Source organism: Nannobrachium achirus, assembly GCF_963921795.1.
Source record: "Nannobrachium achirus genome assembly, chromosome: 11".
NCBI lineage: Eukaryota > Metazoa > Chordata > Actinopteri > Myctophiformes > Myctophidae > Nannobrachium > Nannobrachium achirus.
Genome location: NC_137820.1, coordinates 14,994,512 through 15,019,128, shown reverse-complemented (window position 1 = coordinate 15,019,128; position 24,617 = coordinate 14,994,512). Strand labels below are relative to the sequence as shown.

Sequence of the window (24,617 nt, the reverse complement as noted above, 5' to 3'; positions counted from 1 at the left end):
ATTCGAAATGGAAAAGATGAAAAGCACACTAAAGGGATTGTAAATATTTGGACGGCTGTCTGTTCTTGTTTGAGTGATTACTTTTGTTGTTGGCAAGGAAAACCTTTCGTGTCGTACAAACACTGACTGAGTCAGAGATGTACACGTGCATTATGTGTTTGTGCGTATGTGGTTGTGAGTAGGGATGCGTGTGCGTATATGTACATCTCAGGTGCCCAGGGTGTGTCTGGGTGCTCGATGGGAGCCCTCGCCTCCCTTCCCCTTCCCCCTTTTCTCGCCCCCTGGCTGAGCATACTTCCTCTTCGCCTTCTTGCGCTTCTTGTCGGAGCACCACACTCTCTCGCAGTACTCCTCCACTCTCTGCGCGTCCCCGTAACCGATCAACTGGAGAAACTCCTTGTACCACAGGCGAGAGTGAGGGGCCAGGACCGACGCCGGCCCTCCCACGGCCCTGGGGCTCACACTGGGGCCCGTCGGGGGGCTCCCGGAGGTGTGGCGGGTGGATCCGACTCGCTCTGCTGCTCCCTCCCAATCCTCGGCCTTCTCCCCTTTGTGTGTCATGGCCACCACGGCGTCCCCTCTGAGCACGTGCAGGGTGATGCGTAGCAGCGTGTGCACGTAACCGTGCTCCACCGTCTGGCACACGTAGGCGCCTGCGTCGGAGCTCCTTGCGCGCAGGAACAGCAGCCCATGGGAGGTTATGATGACACGCTCGTCACCCCGCACCTGGTATAGGAGAAAAGAAAAGACAGTCAATGAAGTAGCCATCAAACAAGGTCCTGTTGAATCTCTCATGTCTAACCTAACCTCCTTCTCATGCATGGGGAACCAAACATATACCTTATAGCATACATGGGCAACTGGCGGCCCGGGGGCCACATGCGGCCCCCACCTTCACTTAATGCGGCCCGCAGGTTAATACTGGAATACTGTATAGATTAGTGATTTCAGCTGTTACAATTCTAAACATGACCTGCTTTAATTCCGTCAGTCTCTAAGTAGCTTAATGACAAGTATAGTAGTATTACAATTTTTTTTTTATGTCCAATGTATTTGTATTTAGGTTCATAAAGTTAAAGAGTATATAACTAAATGTGTTTGAAATTAAATCCAAATGTTACATTTCAGGATTACAATTAAGAAATAACAAAAAATTATTCAGGATTACAATTCAAAAGAAGCAAAAATAGCCGATCTACAAACTCAAAACGCATCGCAGCGCGATGCGTTTTGAGCTTGTAGATCTGCTATTTTTCTATTGTATCTTCTATTGTATGCGATACTAGAATGACAAAGTAGGACGTAGCAATATGCAATGTGCCACTCTGGAGTGAAGGTGGAAATATAGTGGCCCTCTCCATCATCAAAGTTGCCCACCCCTACCTTATAGCTAAAGGGAAACTGGAGCATAATTACTACATTACTGCACTGTTGGAATTACTCTCTGAGAGGAAGTCTCAGAAAAGATCCTACAATGCTAATAGAAAGTAGTGTGATAGATGTATAGTTATTCATAAGTACATTCACTGTACAGATCCTATAAGCAGCTATACATAATGTATTGACCATTTGTTAACCATTCAAAATATCTTCTCAATTATACATTATTATATCAGTCATTGTATACTAGGGTGCATCAAATTTCAATGCAAAAAAATTAACGTCAAAATTTCATTTCATTCCATCTAGAACTTTGTTCCACTGTCTATACAAATGATTTTAGCAAAGTTTGGGGGAAATTCATTCATAGTTAGAGGTGCAACGCAGCATGTCAAGTTTAGGGAAAAGTGATATTTCGGCTACTTTTAGAGCTTTCATTTCTTGATAACATGACATGGCAATTTCTCCAAAATACAACTAATAGTTTGTGAGAAGGTGTTTCTGACAAGAGAAAAGGTGTTAAATCAAGAAGAAACATTTACATTTTCATTGAAAGTCACTGAAAAATGATTGAAAATATTTAAATATTGTCCTAGTTAAGTGACATTTCGGCTGCTTTTAGAACTCTCATTTCTTGATAACATGACATGGCAATTTCCAAAAAATACAACAAATAGTTTGTGAGGAGGTGTTTCTGCCAAGATACAAGGTGTTTAATCAAGAAGAAACATTTACATTTTCATTGAAAGTCACTGAAAAATGTTTGAAAATATTGTCCTAGTCATTCACTGTGTTCAGCTTGCGCTTGTAGGAGCGAAGATTGGGATGTTCACGGCGGTCATGCTCAACTGATTGCAGCACATACTGAAGGTGCACGCACATTCACCACACCTGCCTGGAATGATGCACTGGTACCCCAATCCTCTACATTGAGAGGAAGAAATGCTGTATCGATTTGCAACTGGTGCATACCGAAACCAGCAGTCTGGGTTGGCAAGGTCGGCTAACCTGGTGACCGGTGAGAGGACTGGAAACTTTGGCTTACTGAAACCAGTGCCAAAGTGCTACTGTGGGGCTTGCATGGGGATGTTAACTGGTTTGTGCTCCAAGATGGCATCCGCAAGTGCATTCTGCTGATCAGCTGGTGCTGAGGAGTGCCAGGGGCAGCATCTAGTGTGCCCCATCCACAAAGGGGAAAGACAAGGCGTGCGTAGAGATGATCGCCTGGCTGACATGCAAACTACTGCAGGGCTGGTGCTGTGCCGACCAGGTTGTCAATATGTTATTCGACACTACTTCATCAAACACAGGCAATCTCACAGCATTCTGGCATTTGCCAACTTCATTACGCACATCTACGCAACATGGTGGCTGACCTGTAACAGCAGTAGATGCCTCACGGAATTACCTCAAACAACTGAGTACGTCTGTTGACGAGGGCATTGCAACATCAGCCATGAAAGCACAGGAGGCACCACTAGATGCTGCCCCTGGCACTCCTCAGTACCAAGATGCCAGCTGATCAGCAGCATGCACTTGCGGATGCCATCTTGGAGCACAAACCAGATAACCTCCCAATGCGAGCCCCACAGTAGCACTTTGGCACTGGTTTCTGTAAGCCAAAGTTTCCAGTCCTCTCACCAGCCACCAGGTTAGCCGACCTTGCCAACCCAGACTGCTGGTTTGGTATGCACCAGTTGCAAATCGATACAGCATTTCTTCCTCTCAATGTAGAGGATTGAGGTACCAGTGCATCATTCCAGGCAGGTTTGGTGAATGTGCCTGCCATCAATGTTGTGAATGACTGTGCCGAGTGAGGGGTCAAACTCACATCAGAGTGAGCAACACCTTCAGAATGTGCTGCAATCAGTTGAGCATGACCGCCGTGAACAGCCTAATATTCGCTCTTATAAGTGCAAGCTGAACACAGTGAATAACTAGGACAATATTTAAATATTTTTCAGTGACTTTCAAGCAGCCGAAATGTCACTTAACTAGGACAATATTTCAATATTTTCAATCATTTTTCAGTGACTTTCAATGAAAATGTAAATGTTTCTTCTTGATTAAACACCTTTTCTCTTGTCAAAAACACCTTCTCACAAACTATTTGTTGTATTTTTGAGAAATTGCCATGTCATGTTATCAAGAAATGAAAGCTCTAAAAGCAGCCGAAATATCACTTTTCCCTAAACTTGACATGCTGCGTTGCACCTCTAACTATGAATGAATTTCCCCCAAACTTTGCTAAAATCATTTGTATAGACAGTGGAACAAAGTTCTAGATGGAATGAGATGATTTTTTTTTGCATTGAAATTTGATGCACCCTATTGTATACTGCACACAAGTCTGTCTCTCTAATATGCAGTAGCAGTCGTAATACAGCTGTATGCCTCTCTGTGATGTAGATAGAAATTCTATTTTGAGGCCACTGAAGTAAGTGTGTGTGTGTGTGTGTGTGTGCGTGTGTGTGTGTGTGTGTGTGTGTGTGTGTGTGTGTGTGTGTGTGTGTGTGTGTGTGTGTGTGTGTGTGTGTGTGTGTGTGTGTGTGTGTGTGTGTGTGTGTGTGTGGGCTGTGCGTGCGTTTGTGTGTTTTGCACGAGAAGAAAGCAACAGCCGGTTGAGCAATAATATTCCACACAGTCAGTTCCTTAGAACTGTTATTTTGATCCTAGAACATTCTGGAACAAATACTTACTGGTATGTTCGATTGATGAAAATGTAATGTACTGATTGTAACAAACTGCACAGGGTCAGCGTGACCTAAAAACATGTCACAAATAAACTATTTATTGTGCCAAGATGTAAAGCTGAAAGAGGGTATAAAGATTAACCCCAAACCCTGTTTGTCAGATTTCTGCAGACATGACCTTGTTTTTTTTATTCTAAATAAAAGTATTATGCTAGAAGACGTTCCTGCCTCAAAACAGTTTTCTTCAACATAGATTTATTGATAGACTGCACATACTAATTAATCCAGCACAGACATTCTAAGGCCAGCAGCTCAGTATTGACTTTTTATTTAAAGGTGATACACCATGCATTTAAAAAGTATTTATGTCATATTGTTTATGTCCCAAAAACGTTTTTCAAAAGGTTTGAGGCTAAATTACCACTCCTGAATAGAGAGCCTCTCATTTTTGAATGGCTCTCAGAGCATTTTCAGCTGCAGTACCACCTTTGGCCTGAACAGCAAATCTGGACAGCCTGTTTTGAGAACCCGCGGGATGCTTTTAACCTCCACCTTCCCAAAACTAGAGAAAGACACAACAGTCTGAAATGGGACTTTGTGAGGATAGAAGGTTTTAAAATAGGAAAAGTGAAATTTCATGGTGTATCACCTTTAACCCATTTAGAGCTGGAAAGCATCTGTGTCACTTCCGATTTTAACCACTTTAACTATTATTTTATACTTTAGCTCAGTGTTTCTCAAATGGGGTTACGTGTCGTGTACCCCTAGGGGTTCGCAGAGGTACTACAGGGGGTACTTGAGAGAAAATGGAAACATTTATTTTACTGTTATGTTTAATGATAAAACATTGAGAAATGTATGTGAACGTGCTAAGCTTTAACCCAAATTAAGTATGAATTTTACTGTTACTGAATAGAAAACAGACTATTTATTTTCAACATATTGAAGTACAAACTGGACTTTTGATGTCAGTATTTTCTAGTCATTATGTTTTCAGTTAAAGGGGGTCCAAAAAGTTTGATAACCACTGCTTTAGGTAGCAGATCTACAAGTCCAAATACATACTAGGGGTCCTTGATATGAAAAGGTTTGAGCACCACTGATATAGAAACGTAGGTTTTCCAGAAAACTGTTGGAACATTTAGAAAACATTTTGTAGAATCGGCCTCAGATCTTATTAATGGGTCAAATAAAATGTCATTCTTTGTCATTCTGGGAAACTAGTATGCTGTATGTGCTGTTGGTATTTCTCCACAGTCCTAGGTCAGTGGTTCTCAACCTGTGGTTCTGGTCCCCAAATTATTTTGGGGGGTCCCCAGATGATTAGCTTAATGTGAAACATTGTTTTCTCACTCAACAGTATCTGCACATTTCTAAAGTGACAATTTGAGGACTTTTCAATACCTCTAAAATGACAAATTAAACATTGGTCAAATTGTCAAATATTAGAGGCAGTTGCAAGGCGTTGTGAGCATGTAGATCTCCTATTTTCACAATAGAACCATGTTATACAAAATGTAATTCCCCAACTCTTAGTGCTCGTCGGGGGGGGGGGGGGGGGGGGTCCCCAGTTAAAATATGATTATTTTGGGGGTCGCGGCCTGAAAAGGTTGAGGACCACTGTCCTACAGTAGGTGGAAGTACAGTAGCTCACCTCTTCTTTGTCGTCTCCCGTCTGCATGAACCACAGCACTCTGGCCTGCAGTGAACGAGGGGTGCACTCCAGCAGCGTGCTATTGCTCTCCACCCCGTAGACCTGCCTCTCCTCTGCCTTCTGCCACCGCTCCTCTACACACACACACACACACACACACACACACACACACACACACACACACACACACACACAGGGACGTGCAGAGAATGTTAGATAGGCAGGGGCTGAAAATCCTAAAAGGGGCCTTTGGTGGAAATACAATAAGCTCATAGCGCGTCGTGCTGCGACGCGTTGTGAGCTTGGAGGTCGGCTATTTTAGGTGCGTGATGCCACACTGAACTAAGCATAATCAAGTCAATATACTGGAGATGTGGCGTAACGACATGGATTTCTACACAGAGAGGGCAATTCTTTCAACATAAGATGCTCTATTTAAGTTCAGGAGAGTTTGGACAAGGCAATTCTCTTGAATGCTGCCTTCAGGAATGGCATGGAAAGAGGGCATGTTCATTTCTTTCAGCATGGTAAAAACTGCATTCATGATCTGGAGAGGGCACTTTTTACAGACGGATAAAAGGGCAGGGGCTGTCTATGTGTGCACGTGCCTGCACACACACACACACACACACACACACACACACACACACACACACACACACACACACACACACACACACACACACACACACACAAACACGCAAGCCTATGATGAGAACAATCTCCTGACCTTTTACCGTATTACATGAAGCCACACTCATAACAGCCCACCACCTCCCCCCGCCCGTCTCCCACCCATTTCATCAGTTCTGTGCAATGACCCCCGGACCTCAGCTAAACACCCTCACACTGCAGGAGGTCGCATTCTATCACGCTGCATCCAGTGCCTATGTCGCTCTGTGGACTGCTATGGTGGTGATAAGCAACGCTCTCTCTATACTGGAAAATCTTTAGCTTATTAGCTTTGCTGCCACCTTTACTAATGTCTCATTCAGTAGTGTCTGCGCACTGCGCTTCGTTGGCCATTATTGATGTGATGAGTACGCACGAGTAGTTGTATACACATGCATACACCCGCGCATGTTCACGTACACATCGGTCACGCATGCACTTGCACACACGCATAGTACATACCATATGTACACACACACACACACACACACACACACACACACACACACACACACACACACACACACACAAACACACACACACACACACACACACACACACACACACACACACACGCACACACACACACACAGTGGTGGAAAAAGTACAATTATATTTTACTTGAGTAAAAGTATCAATACTGCAATGTAGAAATACTCTGTTACAAGTAAAAGTCCGGAACTAAAACATTTAGTAAAAGTACAAAAGTATTCATTATTAAGTAAAATAATCGTGTGAAAATAGCAGATCTACAAGCTCACAACGCAACACATTGTGAGCTTGTAGATCGGCTATTTTCAAATGGCTAAAATGTTTATAGGGCTGAAGCGGAGTAGAAGTGAAAGTATAGAAAATTTGGCATACTCAATAAAAGTAAAAAATACAAAAATAAATTACGTAAGTACAGTACTTGAGTAAATGTACTTAACCCACTGCTACACACACACACACACACACACACACACACACACAAGCGCACACACTCAAATGCACTAACCATCAATTTGCAGCCCATTGCACAGCTGGACGGCGTTTCCATGGCGAACATCCTGCCGCCTGAATCGTCTGCTGATGAAGGGAGAGAAGGAAATAAGAGAGCGAAGAAAGCCTGTTTCATACTTAATACCAGGCTTTACCATGGTGGAGGAGGAGAGACCGTTTCATACTTTATACCAGGCTTTACCATGGTGGAGGAGGAGAGACCGTTTCATACTTTATACCAGGCTTTACCATGGTGGAGGAGGAGAGACCGTTTCATACTTTATACCAGGCTTTACCATGGTGGAGGTCTGGAGGAAGAGAGACTGTTTCATACTTTATACCAGTCTTTACCATGGTGGAGGAGGAGAGACCGTTTCATACTTTATACCAGGCTTTACCATGGTGGAGGAGGAGAGACCGTTTCATACTTAATACCAGGCTTTACCATGGTGGAGGAGGAGAGACCGTTTCATACTTTATACCAGGCTTTACCATGGTGGAGGTCTGGAGGAAGAGAGACTGTTTCATACTTTATACCAGTCTTTACCATGGTGGAGGAGGAGAGACCGTTTCATACTTTATACCAGGCTTTACCATGGTGGAGGAGGAGAGACCGTTTTATACTTTATACCAGGCTTTACCATGGTGGAGGAGGAGAGACCGTTTCATACTTTATACCAGGCTTTACCATGGTGGAGGAGGAGAGACCGTTTCATACTTAATACCAGGCTTTACCATGGTGGAGGAGGAGAGACCGTTTCATACTTTATACCAGGCTTTACCATGGTGGAGGAGGAGAGACCGTTTCATACTTAATACCAGGCTTTACCATGGTGGAGGAGGAGAGACCGTTTCATACTTTATACCAGGCTTTACCATGGTGGAGGAGGAGAGACCGTTTCATACTTTATACCAGGCTTTACCATGGTGGAGGAGGAGAGACCGTTTCATACTTAATACCAGGCTTTACCATGGTGGAGGAGGAGAGACCGTTTCATACTTTATACCAGGCTTTACCATGGTGGAGGAGGAGAGACCGTTTCATACTTTATACCAGGCTTTACCATGGTGGAGGAGGAGAGACCGTTTCATACTTTATACCAGGCTTTACCATGGTGGAGGAGGAGAGACCGTTTCATACTTTATACCAGGCTTTACCAGGGTGGAGGAGGAGAGACCGTTTCATACTTTATACCAGGCTTTACCATGGTGGAGGAGGAGAGACGGGAGGGCCATGACATGAAAATAAAATAATGGAAGAGTGTGTGATGGAGGGGGGGCATAGATACAGTAGGGATGGGACGATAAGCAACATTATCGTTTATTGTGATAAAAAACACTCACGATAATCGTATCGTAGATATTTAATTTATCGTGAAATCGTCCTCTGTCATGCACTGGGATCAATTCACCTTTTATTTGCCGAGCTGCATATCCGCATTTAAACCCTATTGGTAAAACGTACTTGTCTTATAATATACATAATTGATATAGTCTTTTTTTTCACTCTGTACCAAATGTTCCGCCCCAGGATAATTGATGTTGGGGATATTTTGATTATTGCGATAATATCGTAAATCGCGATTTCTTTGGTCACAATAATCATGATATGAAATGTTCATATAGTTCCATCCCTAGGCATAGATAGATACGTAGACAGACAGACAGACAGACAGACATAGAGAGGAAACAGGAAGAGAGGAGTGAAGTGAGAGCGATCACAGGAATACTAATAGATATTACATAACAGCCTGACTGCTGCCTTATCTGTTATACTGTGGTGTGTTGGTTCGTACTGAGCCTGATTTTTCAGGGCCTTATTGTTATAAATGTGTGTGTTGTAATGCTAATGGTATGAGCGAGAGATAATGCGAGAGAGAGAGAGATAATGCGAGAGAGAGAGAGAGAGAGACGGGTGTTAAGGTGCTAACAGCTGATAATACTGCGATTGTGTGTGTGTCTGCACATAAAGTATGAATATAGTATCTGCTTGCCTGTACATCTGAGCATGTGTGTGTGTGTGTGTCTGTGTGTGTGTGTGTGTGTGGGAGGGGGGGTTGCGTGCGTAGCTGCGGATCGGACGATAAGCGATATTATCGTTTATCGTGATAAAAAACACTTGTGATAATCATATCATAGAGATTTAATTTATCGTGAAATTGTCCTCTGTCATGCACTGGGATCAATTCACCTTTTATTTGCCGAGCTGCGTATCCAGTACCAAACCCTCTAATGGTAAAACGTACTTATAATATACTTGATAGTCTTTTTTTTCTCTCTCTACCAAATCTCTCAAAAAATAGCTGATCGTTGCAACGCGTCGCGAGCTTGTAGATCTGCTATTTGTTGGCGAATGTTCCACCCCAGGATAATGGATGTTGGGGACATTTAGATTATCGCGATTATTCTCAGGTCACAATAATCGTGATATGACATTTTCATAATCGTCCCATCCCTAGTGCGTATGTGCATGTAGGGCTGTCACGATTATGACATTTTACGTGACAATTAATTGTCACTCAAATAATTGCGATTAACGATTTAATTGTGTTTTTGTCGTTGACAATTACATTTCTGTTTGGCTTTTAGGCTTCGAAGTTGCACATGGCAGACATGACACATAACCTAACTATACAAAGAAATGACTGACATATTTGACAACTTTATGCTTAAAAAAGAACATTGATAGTGGAAACAGCCGATCTACAAGCTCACAACGCGTCGCATGTAGATCTGCTGTTTCCACTATTTTAGATTTCTTTTTAAAAACACGAACATTTTTCAACATGGAAACAATTATGACGATTATGAAAAATAATCGCGATTTATGTCAAATAATCACGATTAGACGATTATGTAATAATTGTGACAGCCCTATGTGCATGTTGTGCATATACAGTACCTCTTGGTGTACACCCCAGCAGGGTAGTAGCGGGAGCACGTGATGCCGTCCCAGGCGCAGTAAGGGTCTCTGGCCAGGCAGCAGTCGGCACACTCTGATCCGTACAGGTCACACTGGTGCAGCCTGACCTGGGCCACGCCCACTTCTGAGCCCACATACAGCTGTTGCTGTGGAGACCACATCATGGACAGCATGATGAGATGGGAAGACCAGACTGCTGTGTGTTTTGGCTGTGATATTTGTAGCAAATGTCAAGGACCCCTAGACTTATATGTATGGCCGCCGACCCCCATCTCGAAATATTATGTATCAGGGACCCCCCCGGAAGCAAAAATTAGAGTTACAAGAAAAATGTTATAGTTAAAGCATAAAATAATGGATAAAGTAATATTTTGTAATAATGCATTCCTTAATGGGTTAAAGCTTTATTTGGTATGACACTATGAAAAAAGAATCGCGCACGTGCACAGGGGACCTCCCGGAAATGCTGATCTCAAAGCTGGGATGTCTGCATTCACGCACACATTCATACACCGGTGGCGGAGAAAACCATGCAAGGCAGAGCCCAGATTCGAACTGGGAACCTTTCGGGAACCCCTCGTGCTCTAATAACGGTTTCTCTACCCCTGAGCTACCCCCTAATAATCAATTCATTTCTTGGTTTGGGTTTAGTCAACCAAAATATTGTTAGTCGGTTTTGTCATTTTGTCCTTTTTACATACATAATTATTGCAAAATTAAAATTGATCGACTTAATTGATTAGTTGATTTTAGTCTGAAAATCTGTTCACTTGCGTTGCTGCTTAATAGAGGAGGAAAAAACCCTAAAAAAGAGCCTTAGTTTTTGAGATACCCCTACCCGGGGTAGAACAAAACGTGACATTGTTTTTTCAAATCTTTAGGATGTCCCCTTCGTGAAATGGATTGTCACAAGTTTTACTTTTACTGCAAAAGTCATGAAATTGATCCATGAAGGGACTCACCACTTAGGCAAAAAAACGCCTATCCTGAAAGATGGAGTTCCAAGTCTATCCTTTGTCATTTTCTACCTGCTGGTTGTTTTTGCCTCATACTTGCACAGATGGTCTACAGGTAGTGTCCTTACATCCCAGAACAATCAGAATGCAAAAATGTGGTTCTGTTTTGAATCTGTAGCCTTTTATATAAGGACTTTCTATAGGCGGAAATTACATTTCTAATGAATGTTCCCCTGTAATCCTGGTGATAATCTTCTATAAGTGGTAGAACAAAACCTGACAGTGTTTTTTCACAACTTTGACTTGTCCTCTTCATGAAATGGATGGTCAGTAGTTTTACTTTTACTGCAAAAGTCATGAAATTGATCCATGAAGGGACTCATCACATACTGTAGGCAAAAAAACACAGACCCTGAAAGATGAAGTTCCAAGTCAATCCTTTGTCATTTTCTACCTGGTTGTTTTACCTCATACTTGCACAGATGGTCTACAGGTAGTGTCCCTACATCATTCCCAAGGCCTAATTCTCTTCACCTCAAAGCAGCAAAAATATTGTTCTATAAGCAATCTATGTTAGTCAGATATTGTGTGCGCCATTCTTAATGCCAAATAATCAGCAGCTTTTTCTCACTTTCATTTATTTAGTTTATTTCTTTTTCAATCAACAACTATTTTGAGCAGTCTGAAGGAGACTGACCAATGTTTTTATTTCTTTGAATTGGTCACAACTCACAGGCAGGACAGTCCATTAAATACAGGAGCAATATTCCAACCCTTCCCAACTGGAATTGGACACAATTGTGGTATATAAGACTTTGCTACATAGCCTGTTGAACATGCTGTTCAAAAGCATCCTCAGTGGGAGGCAGATGTGAGACTGACATTTCTGTTGTTGATGGAAGAATACAACAGAGCTCATCAAGACTGGAACACGGCTGGCCCTTTCCCTTCTTTTTTAGGCCATAGAGAATGAGGGCATATTGTCTTGCACATGCTAAAGTCTCTGGTAGACTATCTGTCAAGCCAAAGATTCTCATACCCTGAAGCTCATTTATGTGCTTCTCCAGCTTGTTGAAAGCTGTTGTTTTGCTTATTGCATCCAGTCAATGCGTGCCATGCTGGAAGACTCTCACACAAAGCCACTCCCAATGTATTTGTAATATCAGACACAGGGATGTATCGTTGTCTATCCCATGACCAGCATGCATGAAAATGGAAGCTGTTCCAAGGAGTTGTCGACTAACATAGTAGATGAGCAACACAAGTACATCCATAGTACATATAAATTGGGTCAGGGTCTGAGAACCTTTGGCTTGACAGATAGTCTACCAGAGGCTTCAGCATGTGCAAGACAATATGCCCTCTCTCTCTCTCTATGGCCTAAAAAAGAAGGCAAAGGGACAGCCGTGTACCCGTCTTGATGAGCTCCTTTGTATTCTTGCATCAACGACAGACATGCCAGTCTCACATCTGCCTCCCACTGAGGATACTTTTGAATGTTCAACAGGCTATGTACCAAACTGGTACAGTATATGGTGCCACAATCATGTCCCCAAACCCCTTCTGTGGAATCTAGTTGGGAAGGGTTGAATACTAAAGGATGATACATAACTATAGACTGTCCTGTTCAAAAAATAGCCTGCAACAAGCAGTAAGAGACCTCACCCAACTCTACTGCTATGATAAGGATTGTTGCAGTCAAAGTAGTATGTGCCTCAATGTCTCTCTGTGGGATTGTGTTGCACATAATATTACTCCTGTATTTACAGTACATTGACTGTAAGCTAAAATAAACAAGAAATTATACAATCCTTTATACCAGCCTGTGCCTTGTGGAGCATTGTAGTGGCCCTTGGTTGTAATCCACTGGGAACTGAATTCCTTCTTACCTTTTATATTTTAATAATACATACCATCATACCATATTTATTACTATAACATACACAGTAAGACGGAATTCAATAAATCCATTGACCAGCCATTGGCCAATAGATACACAGCGGATTATGTCACAAAATCTCCTGCCAAAATTACGTCAGAATTTGAAAGATCATGGCTTTGTATCCATTGACCAGCTTTGCAAGCAAGCTGGTAATAATTGGTCAGTCTCCATCACACTGCTCAAAATAGTTGTTGATATGAAAATATTGAAAAAGAAATAAACACAATAAATGAAAATGAGAAAAAGCAGCTGATTGATTATTTGGCATTACGAATGTCACACATATATACCTATACCTGATAACCATCCGTAGATTCTATATGAATATGAAGTGTGTAGAGACATGGTATCAAATTGTAATCCCTGTTATTAAACAGTATTTTTTTTGTGTTGTATTTGAGGCATTATTACAGCATTAATAGATAGAGGAACTCTGGAAAAAAAACTGATAATAATGAGCACATTATCAATCCTGCTTGTTGACCCCGGCTTTTATCAAGCCGACTATTGAGTGTTTTCTAATATTTTGTGGGAAGATGACAAATTCTGAACAGAACTGGAATCTTTTTTTATTGGCCAGTTATTGTGACTGTGAGTTTGTCTATGAAGATGAGAATTGACCAAAGTAAAACATATCATCACTTAATATAATTAAAACAATCATTCATTAATGTGCAATAAGTGTTAAATGGCTATATATTATGAATAGTACTGTAACAATTTCTTGACCGCCTCTTGTCTTGATTATTTAAACTTGACGTCAAGAGCTACTGACCATCCATTTCATGAAGAGGACAAGTAAAAGTTATGAAAAAACATTGTCAGATTTTGTTATACCCCTTATAGAAGATTTTACAGAATTACAGGGGAACATTTCCTAAAAAATGTAATTTCCGCCTATAGAAAGTCCTTATATAAAAGCCTGCGGATTCAAAACAGAACCACATTTTTGCATTCTGATTGTTTTGGGATGTAGGGACACCTGTAGACCATCTGTGCAGTGCAAGTATGAGGTAAAAACAACCAGCAGGTAGAAAATGACAAAAGATTGACTTGGAACTCCATCTTTCAGGGTAGGCGGTTTTTTTTTTTGCCTGTGGTGAGTCCCTTCATGGATCAATTTAATGACTTTTTCAGTAAAAGTAAAACTACTGACCATCCATTTCATGAAGAAGACAAGTCAAAGTTATGAAAAAACCTTATCAGGGTTTGTACTACCCCTTATAGAAGATTATCACCAGGATTACAGGGGAATTTTCCTTAGGAATGTCATTTCCGCCTATAGAAAGTCCTTATATAAAAGGCTGCTGATTCAAAACAGAACCACATTTTTGCATTCTGATTGTTTTGGGATGTAGGGACACTACCTGTAGACCATCTGTGCAAGTATGAGGTAAAAACAACCAGCAGGTAGAAAATGACAAAGGTTTGACTTGGAACTCCATCTTTCAGGATAGGCGTTTTTTTTGCTTATGTGATGAGTCCCTTCATGGATCAATTTCATAACTTTTGCAGTAAAAGCAAAACTTGTGACAATTCATTTCATGAAGAGAACATCCTAAATATATGAAAAAACGATGTCACATTTTGTTCTACCCCGGGTAGGGGTATGGTCAACTTCTGGCCTATTTTTTCCTCTACTATAAGTACTGAACATCCTAAAGTTGATTTCAGTATGGCTTTTGCTGATTAAATCAACTAATATAGTCAATCAATTTCTACATCATTACTTGTCATCATCATCATCATCATCATCATCATCATCATCATCATCATCATCATCATCATCATCATCATCATCATCATTACTATCAATTGCAATTTATCATATATTTACACTGTGTGACCTTTCTAACTCTGCTGGATGATTCCCATCACACTGCCATGAACAAATAGGGAGGTTCATCATTATGTCTATGCTGCACAACACAATGAAAATATGTTGCAATATTGCCACCTTGTGGCTGGCAAGAGAACTGCAGTGGAGTAAAGCAACAGAAGAAATTGAAATGCCAGGTCAGCTGGTCCTTACCCTTTTGGATGATATAATCATTTCAGTCACTGGCACTGGCACCTAAAAAAGATGAAAGGTGAATCAACAATCCATAAGGTAATACAAGAAGGAAGTAAGAGAGGTAGACAACTAGACATCATTAATTGAGCCTTTATGCTGACGGATACCGGTAGTTCAAATGCTGCAAAACACAGAGGAACTGAAAGTCAAAACAGATAAAGTGTCTGTCAGATGATTGGTTTCTGACTGTGATCTAAGTTTCTACCGATCAAGCAGTCAATCATAATCAATCCTGCTATCAATCAAACGACCAACTGACTGACCGACCGATCAACCAGAAATGTATAGCTATTGAAATTTGATGTGGGGTTCAGATATCTAAACCTTTTTATCTGTCTCCCCCCCCCCCCCCCCCCCCCCCCCTTTTTGTATGTTTTTTTCCTGCAGTCTAATGCCTGTTAAACATTTAAACAAACTGGACTTCATTATCGGCATCAATGTTTAGCTTATTTTGAAAGCTCTAGGAAAACATACTTTGAATACTTGCAGTTCCTCTAGCAGCACTTCTTCCACAGTGTCTGTGTCTTTACTGTAGATGGTGATCACTTTCAACACCACCGAGTCATCTGGTAGAGACAAGAAAGGACTATCAGTGCATCTGTTCCTGTGTTCATACTGATGGCTAGCATTCCGTTGATCACATCATTAACACTTAAGCCCTGTATACTTTATTGTATGACGGATAGTGGAACTAGCAGCTCTACAAGCTCACAATGTGTTGCTCTGTGAGCTGTTTTAGAATATCTGGAAAATAAAATAGGGCATAAGTGTTTAAATGGTTCCTAATTTCGCTGGGGACCCCCTATAACCCCCTCAAAGACCCCTTTTTCGACACAGTGGATTAGGTAATTGTGAGTTCACCGGTGCCAATGTAGAGCACGTGGTAGTGTCCGTCCTGGGCTTGGACGCGGTCCACTGCGATCTGGGTCAGACGCCTCCTGCCTGGCTCCGTTTGCAGCAAGACGGGCCTGCGGTGGAGGGGAAGCACCGGGCGATACATGACAGGATGGGAACGCACGAAACGCAACACCTCGTCGGGAAACTCCTTCGAGCTGGAGAATCCACCCCCGTTCACCTTACTAGCACACTGCAGAGAGAGAGAGAGAGAGAGAGAGAGAGAGAGAGAGAGAGAGAGAGAGAGAGAGAGAGAGAGAGAGAGAGAGAGGACCGAGTGAGAGGGAGAAAGCAAGGTGGGCAAAGACGATGGAAGAAGGGGAAAAGGTGAAAGCGTGAGAGACAAGTAGGCCTGTCACAATTATTACATAATCGTCTAATCGCAATTATTTGAGGTAATAGCAATTATTTTGCGTAATCATCATAATACACTAGTTTCCATGTTGAAAAAATGTCATATAGTTTCAAACATTTTCAAAAATAGCAGATCTACAAGCTCAAGTTGTAGATCGGCTATTCCCTCTATAAATGTATAAAGAATAAAGTTACTAAATATGCCATTCCTTTGTATATTTAGGTTATTTGTCATATCTTCCCTATGCAACTTCAAAGCCAAACAGAAATGGATTTTTGTATTCATATGCTCCAGTGTTCAGTGACAAAAACACAATTAAATCGTTACTGCAATTATTTGTGTGACAATTAATCGTTGAGTAAAATGTCATAATCGTGATAGCCCTAGAGAGAAGGGAGGGAGGAGAAAGCAGGTTGGCTGACATGTGTTTTGTCTGGCTCAGTCTGTCCCCGTGTGACCTGCTGAGCCAGCTTACAACGGTGCTGACATTAAATGGCTGTCCTACATAGGCTCTACACTCTCTCTCTCAAAGGGCACCTGCTGTCGACACAGAACGTCGGAGAGTGCTGGGAATACATAATGTCTGCTCGCTGGGTTCTAGGGATTGGAAACAATTTCGTTTTTGTAATAATTGCTCTTATTCACACTCACCGATCCAGGCCGAGGATAGGGGACCTTGTCCTCGTAGGGGGTCCAGTGGTGCTCTGGTCTCTCCCGGTGAGCAAACGGTCCATTAAAGGCCGCCCGAATGTCATCCATGTGATAGACACACACAGCGTAGCCTTTGAAAACGGCACTGCAAGAGACAGGCATGTCATTGGTGATCTGAACGCAATGGAGCTGCATTTGAAGGATAAGATGCATACTGTACATGTTGTGTTGCTAGTTTTCACCAGCTCACCTGGTTGTGCTGAAGAGGCCAAATATTTCTGGGTTCTTTTCGTCCTTGCTCTTGAGTACATAAACATCCTCTGAAATGCAAAACACACAGGAGAGAGATGATTACGAATATCAGTTGCCCATGAGAAATTCCTTATTTTGACACAAGTCAAATACCTACGAGCCTATTGAAAAAGAGGAACAATAAATAAAACACTTATACCATCCGAGAAATTGTCCGTATTGAGCACATTTTGAAAATGAATTTGCCCCCATATCTTGTATTGCCAAAGTCAAAATTGGACACATTATTAAAACTTGAAAATGTCATATCAATAACGCCCTAACTTTCTTAAACTAAATCTTAAAGCACAACATTGCTAAAGCTTCCTCTCCCAAGGACTCGCCACACAGCCCTACCCAGCTCGTCAAAGTGTGTATCGATGCCGTTAGGCCCGGCCACGGAGCAGATGAGACGGGTTTTCAGGAAGGAGCTCCATCGATTCACCAGCATCCTCTGGCCCCCTTGATCATTCTAACAGAGAAGACGGATATTGTTTAGGATTACTTCATACTATAAAGAGTCAGCTGCATGCATAATGCATGATAATATAAAATAGATACACTATATTTGTTGAACACATTCTTAAAACAAAGTTTACAAAGTGTTTTACTGAAAATGGCAAAAAAGAAAGCAATACAATGCATTTAAAAAGTCCCCAGGACTTTTTTGTGTTATCCTTTCACTTACTGTACCGTGCTGTTTGCATTTATGACTAATAAATTATTCAATCAATCAAAAATTATTGCAGTGGTTTTCACAGAGGGGGCTGTGGTCCCCAGGCCACACTCCAGGGGGGCCAGTGACGGTTTGTGAACTTTTGGGTAAACAGCCCAGAGGATATGGCTAATTTGAGGTCCTTGGCATGGTTTGGAAACCACTGACTTATGGAGTCTAACATATCCGTTGGCCATATTTTATAGTTGGATATATATTACATATAGTACATTTTCTATTATGCAGAAATATCCAGTCTTACCGCACAGACCCGTCCCACGCGGGTATAGACGCCCTTGTTCACCCCCTCAGCGTCCATCTCTCGCTCGGTGAAGAAGAAGTAAACCTTATCATCATCCCTGTCGTCGTTGTCAGGAATAACTGCTGACCCAACAAACTTAGGCTCTGGGGAGAAAGAAATGCTGGAGTGAATATGTGAAATGAATGATTCATCACATGCAAGTGAATGACAGCAAAGATAGCTGTGGCATACTAAGTAGAACCTCTCTGCTAATCTTACAATAAATGCGAGAAATCTCTGTGAGTATGTGCGCAGCGTATCTCGAAGTTCACTATAATGAGTGTTTAACATGTGTTGCCATTGTAGTAGATTAGAGATTATCATGATTGATTATGTGTGACGTTATAGAGTAGTTCATTGATTATATTAATATCTAGGTCTTTATGATGATACTAATACTTGATAGTTAGGAGTCGAGAGGCCTTCAGTAGGCCTCAGTAACTATTGTTTTGGTAAAGCATATCTTGTTATGGTACAGCTCGTCCCAGAGCCCTTGAAGCCACACTTTATAACTTGGTGTCTGACCATTATTCTGGACAGAACTACTTTACCACTGCCCAGAGTGATAACTGTACTTCTGTTCATGATATCATGTTACATAAACTTGACCACCACCACCACCACCTAATACATTGTCTTGTCTCCTCTTGTTCTCATTGATTATTGATTGATCTGAATTCCACCACACCATTATCAGCTTTACAAACACGAGCAAATGTTAAGTCTTCTCCCCCGAAAAGTGCCTGTAAACAAGTGAACTACAGATCAGGATGATTGGAACTAAATTATCATGTCAGGCAGTATTTTTTACTACTTATGAATTAAATACCATGCACTCTATGGTCTTGTTTTACAACAACAAAGTATATCCTACTCCCAAAACTAAAACCTGAACACGTGTTTTAGCAGGAGGAAACATATATCTAAAAGCCAGTTTGTGAGCTTTTTCTTTTCTTTTTAGCTCATTGGAAAGATTGGTTGAATGGATTCATGTAAAATATGGATTCATGTAAAAGAAATCAACTGATCTCACCAGCTTAATCATAAGACCTTAACTGGGACCAGAATTGGAAGATGAAAATAGTCATTATCGTATGATCATTCAGTACAATGCATAATTGTGCAAGGGATGTCCACATAATGAACGTGAAACATCAGCACAATGCTCTGGATTTACTTTCAGGCATGTGATCATGGGAAATTCAAGAGCTAGCTGGTTTGGGGAGAGTCCATTGTCCATAACAAGGTTTAATTTAGACTATAAATAAGCAAGTCTCATGTGTATAAGTACTCTATAAATAGTAATTAGTAACCCAGTTGCTTACTTAGCTTTTAGGTATCATAGCCACAGAGTTTCAAAGAGGTTTAATTTAACTCCATGGCTATTTGAACTATAGCATATAATCTCTGGGGAGAATATTAGCTGAAAATAGCTCTAGTAACTTAAGCTGTGTTTATAGATCGTCTATTTTTGGAGATAGCCGAGGCGAGAGAGATATTAGTGTAAAGGTAAAGAAATTGTGCTGATGTTTCACGTTCATTATGTGGACATCCCTTGCACAATTATGCATTGTACTGAATGATCATACAAAGGGTAGGTGGTTAAAACCACAATGCCAGAGGAGGATTGTGTTTGTTCTAATTTTTTGTTATGATTCCTATCATTGTATTTGTGTTCATCATTAGACCTCAGGGTCTAGACCTTTCAGGCTGTGATCCCCAAAATAATCATATTTTAACTGGCGGTGAGGTGTTGTGAGCATGTAGATGTGCTATTTTCACAATTTCTGCCCCTAATATTTGACAATTTGGCCAATGTTTAATTTTTCATTTTTGAGGTATTAGAAAAGGTCTTAAAAGTCTTTAAATTGTCACTTTAGAAATGTGCAGACGCCCTCTACTTCAACTTTATGCTGTGTGTTTGTTTACTGTTGAGTGAGGAAAACGATGTTGCCCATTACAGTTTTTTTCGATTGCTAAAACACATTTTTTAAAACTGTACGTTCTTTTCAAAACTGCACACACAAAACTCCAAACATTACACACAAATTGCTAAACCCTGGCATCCCTTTGCAAAACAACTCTTTGCCATCAAATCTCTTAAGATGTTCACAAAATGGAACTCGTGTTTTCATTTGGTAAACACAGCCATATTTTCACATGACACACACATACCATTCATTGAATAAACACAACTAAGCTTTTGGCTGAACACTACCAAGCATGTACAGAACACTGAAGAGCAAAATTGAAAACACAATTGTCGAAATGGAAGTATGGAACACACCATAAGAATGACCATGGCTCTGGAGAATAAGATATTTCTCCTTTTGTAAAATGACTCAGTGTAGGCCTACTTTTTTCATAGTCAAACATAAAACAGCACACAAATATGCATCCAAACAAAAACAAGTTTTGATTTACAGTAGATTTAAGCATCATGCCTCTGGTCAGAGATGAGCACAAAAAACAAAAACAAAATATTTTGAAAGAAATTGGTCAGTACTTGGTCTAATACTGACCAGGATACTGTCACCAAGATACTATCCTGGTGACAGTATCCTGGTATTTATACCTTTGTATTTCAAATATTTTTTTGTATTTTGTGCCCATCTCTGCCCCCGGTTCCTGTCTCAATGTTCAGTTGTGCAACAACTGTGGTTTTTAGACAACAGGGGGATTTGTAATTGACACTAGACCCGAAAGTTTAGAGATTTGAATATTTGTGTGTTGAGGATTGATGCTTTGAGATTTTATGTGAGAAGTGTGTGCAAACCTGAAAATTGTGTGTTGTGTTTTGACAACAAGGTGATGTGAAATTTACATCAGAGTGTAACGAAGGAAAGTCAGAGTCTAATATGATAAGGAAATCTAAAGTAGTAACAAATTGAGTCAAGTGATTGGGGACAGAAGTAAAGGTTGTGAAAATTGTGCCTAATTTTAGCTTTTTGTGTTTTAGCAATCGAAAAAAACTGTAAGATATTTCTCCTTTTGTAAAATGACTCAGTGTAGGCCTACTTTTTTCATAGTCAAACATAAAACAGCACACAAATATGCATCCAAAACAATTTACATTAGATTTAGGCATCATGCCTCTGGTCAAGAGATGGGCACAAAAAACTAAAAAGTATTTTGAAAGAAATTGGTCTAATACTGACCAGGATACTGTCACCAAGATACTATCCTGGTGACAGTATCCTGGTATTTATACCTTTGTATTTCAAATATTTCTTTGTATTTTGTGCCCATCTCTGCCTCCGGTTCCTGTCTCAATGTTCAGTTGTGCAACAACTGAACAGTGTGGTCTTTAGACAACAGGGTGATGTGTAATTGACGCCAGACCCGAAAGTTTAGAGATTTGAATATTTGTGTGTTGTGGATTGATGCTTTGAGATTTTATGTGAGAAGTGTGTGCAAACCTGAAAATTGTGTGTTGTGTTTTGACAACAAGGTGATGTGAAATTGACATCAGAGTGTAAAGAAGGAAAGTCAGAGTCTAACATGATAAGGAAATCTAAAGTATTAACGAATTGAGTCAAGTGATTGGGGACAGAAGTAAAGGTTGTGAAAATTGTGCCTAATTTTTGCTTTTTGTGTTTTAGCAATCGAAAAAAACTGTAAGTTAATCATCTGGGGAGCCCCCAAAATAATTTGGGGACCCCCCTGGGAGAACCACTGGTCTAGACAGTAGAGAGAAGCACTGACCGCTCAGCTGCTGCCGGTCATCTCTCTCTGTCCGTGTGTATGTCTGGTTGTTCAGTCGACACAGCGCTCCATCATTCTCCCAGTAGTCTGTGTACAGGCCAATGTACAGCTCTCCTCCTGAACACACACACACACACACACACACACACACACACACACACACACACACACACACACACACACACACACACACACACACACACACACACACACACACACACAAACACAGTACAACTGTTTATCATATGTAATTATATTAATGTGATCAATTATATTGATCGAAAACAATGATTTTTCTGTACCATTAGTTACCATTTCCTTTCTGATTACAAATAATGAACTGAGAAAGTCCAGAAGATGGCAGTATTTCTCAAAATAGGAGCTACAGGGCAGAACAAATCAGCAAACCTCCACAAAGATATTTCAAAAGCAAACGGTGGTTTACCAATGTGATCTCATAAGTAACATGTCACTTTTGATATTTGTTACGGAATTAAAGAGCTGGAAACAGATGATCCGCTGCGGTGGCCGTGACCCGATGGGAATTAGACAGAAAGAAAAAGAAGGCTGAATTAAACAGCCATACAGTACAATAAGCAGTACCAGTGCCCATTCAAAATGAATAGGCATATTCATTACCCCCTATACATATTCCATAAGTATAGGGTTATTTAGTCATAATTAATTGTAAGATAAACTAACATATCATGAGCCGTCCTCCATTTTTCCTTTTGTAGTTCAGTCACAACACAGGTATTAGTATTATTCATAATGTTGTTCAACTGTAATGACATAAACATTAATTTGTATGTGCATGTCCCGCAAAAATGCATGCAATGCAACGTGTTGTGAGCTTGTAGATCTGCTATTTCCGCTGTTTCATCAGAGATTTATGACCATTCTTCACAATCTTTGGCTATAGTGACCAAAAAAATCCAAAACAGGGACCAGGACAATATACAATATATAGGCCAAAGTGGTGAATAGTGTCTTACTGGAGAGTGTGGAGGTGCAGGGGCTGTTGGGGTCGTATGGGCACCGGCCTCGCCCGCTCTCAATGCTCTCCTCCTCCAGAACAAACAGCCTGTCCTGAAGACAGAACATTGTTAGAATGCACAACACAAGAGATATACAGTACAGGGACATAAATGCTCACACACAGACGGAGCACACAGATTTATGATGACTGATGAATACATTCATCCCCTTAACCCTAATTTGAACCATAACCTCACCCCTACATTCCAAACCTCTATAGCTTGACCGCCGACTGTGAGCTAAACTCTAGGTCTACCTCTAAACCCTTGAATAGACAATTAAAAAGTGATCGACCTCCGAGACTTGCAAAAACATTGGTGGTCCTCACTAAGTTGTTAAACACACACACACACACACACACACACACACACACACACATGCACGCACAGACAGAAAGATAGACTGACAGACAGACAGACAGACAGACACACAGACAGAGACACACACTATGTCTACGTTTTAACAATTTCTAGATCGATATACCCCAGGAGGTAATGTCGAGATGGAAAGATCCAGATTTTAGAGAGAGAGAGAGAGAGAGCTAGACAGTGGGAGAGAGCAAGAGAAGATGTGAAAGTGATGGATGAGAGTTGGGTGAGAAGATAGATGAGACGCGGAGTGATGGATGACCGAGTGAAGGAGTGTTGTCCTAATGTCTAAACCCCAGATCTGCTCCACTCTTATCCTCTCTACAGAGTTCACTGCCTCTCCCTCTGATACGCCTGCCATGCACAGCGGGGAGCACACGCACGCACGCACGCACGCACGCACGCACGCACACACACTGCTGTGCACAATATACAGGTACGCAGACAATGGAGAACACAAGTACGCACGCACGCACACGCATGCACACACAGACTCGAAACACACACTACAGACACAAACATACAGACATGTACTATACACAAAGCACTAACTCTCTCTCACACACACACACACACACACACACACACACACACACACACACACACACACACACACACACACACACACACACACACCGCTAAACTCCCTATAGAAATGCAGCCCTTAAATTGTGTGCCCACCGCAGTGTTTATGGGTGTCAGTGGGAGATCAGAGGCGATGTCTCGTATTGATTTACGAGTAGCCATGGAACCCCCCGTTGTGTCCAAGCCAAACCCCTGTGTACGCCCGTACCACAATTCACAGTCTGCTCTAACATCATCCATCATCTGCCTGTGATCTATCAAAACCACACAGGATCCTATACAGAAGAACGCTGTTAGTGTACATGAAATGTAAATGTAGTTAGTGGCTAAGCAAGCTGTGCCTTTCCTCTTAGATATAATAAAACACATGTGACAACATGTGGTCCATAATTGTTTGAAACACTTTGTACTGCACACAATTAGGACCCATTAACCACTT

General features: G+C 41.2%; 1 protein-coding gene across 1 annotated transcript in view; it reads right to left on the bottom strand.

Moving 5' to 3' along the window:
- Positions 1–207: 207 nt before the first annotated feature.
- Positions 208–24,617, bottom strand: part of sema3e (sema domain, immunoglobulin domain (Ig), short basic domain, secreted, (semaphorin) 3E) — a gene marked incomplete at both ends in the record, with an annotated part of 49,984 nt that continues 25,574 nt past the window's right edge. Inside the window, 13 exons of the mRNA XM_080736882.1 lie at positions 208–726; positions 5,728–5,861; positions 7,397–7,467; positions 10,283–10,449; positions 15,234–15,275; positions 15,750–15,841; positions 16,137–16,362; positions 17,176–17,320; positions 17,426–17,495; positions 17,824–17,938; positions 18,444–18,586; positions 22,188–22,304; positions 23,183–23,276. Coding sequence (XP_080593008.1) covers positions 208–726; positions 5,728–5,861; positions 7,397–7,467; positions 10,283–10,449; positions 15,234–15,275; positions 15,750–15,841; positions 16,137–16,362; positions 17,176–17,320; positions 17,426–17,495; positions 17,824–17,938; positions 18,444–18,586; positions 22,188–22,304; positions 23,183–23,276 — 1,935 coding nt within the window. The remainder of the gene's footprint in view (positions 727–5,727; positions 5,862–7,396; positions 7,468–10,282; positions 10,450–15,233; positions 15,276–15,749; positions 15,842–16,136; positions 16,363–17,175; positions 17,321–17,425; positions 17,496–17,823; positions 17,939–18,443; positions 18,587–22,187; positions 22,305–23,182; positions 23,277–24,617) is intronic.